The 1655-nt window shown below is 52.5% G+C and overlaps 1 protein-coding gene across 1 annotated transcript in view; it reads left to right on the plus strand.

Moving 5' to 3' along the window:
• LOC104497879 (voltage-dependent R-type calcium channel subunit alpha-1E-like) overlaps positions 1-1655 on the plus strand; it is a gene marked incomplete at both ends in the record, with an annotated part of 23520 nt that overhangs the window by 755 nt on the left and 21110 nt on the right. The window contains 3 exons of the mRNA XM_010141180.1: positions 494-547; positions 906-992; positions 1329-1505. Of these exons, the coding sequence (XP_010139482.1) occupies positions 494-547; positions 906-992; positions 1329-1505 (318 nt within the window). The remainder of the gene's footprint in view (positions 1-493; positions 548-905; positions 993-1328; positions 1506-1655) is intronic.

The raw sequence follows: 1655 nt of genomic DNA on the forward strand, positions 1-1655 counted from the left end.
CTGACAACCAGCTTGTGGGTGCTGGTCCCCAAACTGCCATAGCCAGTCTCCTTGCTTGCCCCTTGTGTGGGGCACTGACACAGGTCAGTGTGTTCATCTCAGGGAAGGGAAGATTTACACTTTGATCAAGCATTCAGAGTTGAAAAAGGAAAGTTATCCAGAAATAAACTCTTAGTCCTAAACCTCAGCTTTGGTCCTGGGTTAAGATGTTGAGCCCCGGACCTGTCTATGATGTTCAACTTCTACAGTGGAGTTGATTACAGCGGAGGAAGAAGGATTGATTACAAGTAGTTTTTCTTTCCAATGCAGCGTGTGGTAGCTGCTACTTACCACCCTCTAGAATTTGCTTTTGGACACTTAACCAATACTTGACAGGAGTTTGTAACCTGGAGCAGCCCCCTCCAGGCTGGGCAAAGTGCTTAGGTACAAGGCAGTGAGGTCTGATGTGTTCATCCGTCTTGTCTCCTGATGCTGAACTGTGTGTTTTGCGTAGAGGAAGTCATGCTGGCCGAAGAGAACAAAAATTCTGGGACCTCAGCCTTAGAAGGTAAGACAAGCAATGCCCTGCCTAGAACTCTGCCTGCCTTTCCTTCTGCCTGCCTGTAGCTGGAGATTGAAACCCTCCAGCTGCCATGGGAGGTGTGGGGATGCCCCAGTAGGGTCTGCAACCCAAGAGAGGGATTTGGAGAGGTGGATTGACAGCATAATCCCTGAGAGAATGTTCAGGCCAGGAGTATCTGGTCCCACACAAGAGATAGCTCTGGACTAGGGTTACCCGAGTCTCTCTAACCTGTTACCAGACCCGGGTTAGCTAAGTACTGATTGCCAGGTCCTGGTCCAATGAGCCAGTTACTGATCGACTTGGACCACCATGGCTCCAACACCCATTCCTCTTCCCTTCCCAGTGCTCAGGCGAGCCACCATCAAAAGGAACCGGACGGACGCCATGAACCGTGACTCGAGTGACGAGCACTGTGTCGATATCGCTTCTGTGGGAGAGCGGAGGCTGGCACAGAGGAGACCACTTCATCCGACCTTGGGTCAGTGCAGTTTGGAACTTGCTTTTGGAACCTCTGCCAGCTGATTGAGTTGCTGGGGTCATACCCATCATGCGGAGACGGTCAGAGATCAGCCATCTCTGATAGCCTGGCAGCAAAATGTGAAAACCACGTGCTGCCCCCTGTGCCCTGTAAGAACTGTCTGGCTAAGCAGTGTCCCACAAGAGCAGTGTTCTGCCTCATGTTGCAGGGACGGGTGGAGCACCCAGCTCCTTCTCTCACCTTGACTGGAGCACACAACTCCTCCTCCCTCCTCTTCTGTTTTCTTTTTAGGTAACCCCTTGAGTCACTCTGGCCTCAAAGGTGCCAGAGTGGACGGTGCCTCCTACTTACGGCACAAGGAGCGACTCCTGCGCATCTCCGTTCGCCACATGGTGAAATCCCAGGTTTTCTACTGGATCGTCTTGAGCCTGGTGGCTCTCAACCACTTCCTCTGTGAGTCCCTGGGCTACGTGTAGGTATGAGAGCACCTTATGGGCAGGCAAAACCTCCTGCAACCTCCTTATCTCAAGCAACTGGAGGTTGCAGCACACCCTCGCTCCTTGCCCCATAACACATGGGGATGAATCCCACCAAAGTCACCCCGGTGTGGAGCTG

This window comes from Buceros rhinoceros, unplaced genomic scaffold, assembly GCF_000710305.1.
Source record: "Buceros rhinoceros silvestris isolate BGI_N320 unplaced genomic scaffold, ASM71030v1 scaffold24228, whole genome shotgun sequence".
Lineage (NCBI taxonomy): Eukaryota > Metazoa > Chordata > Aves > Bucerotiformes > Bucerotidae > Buceros > Buceros rhinoceros.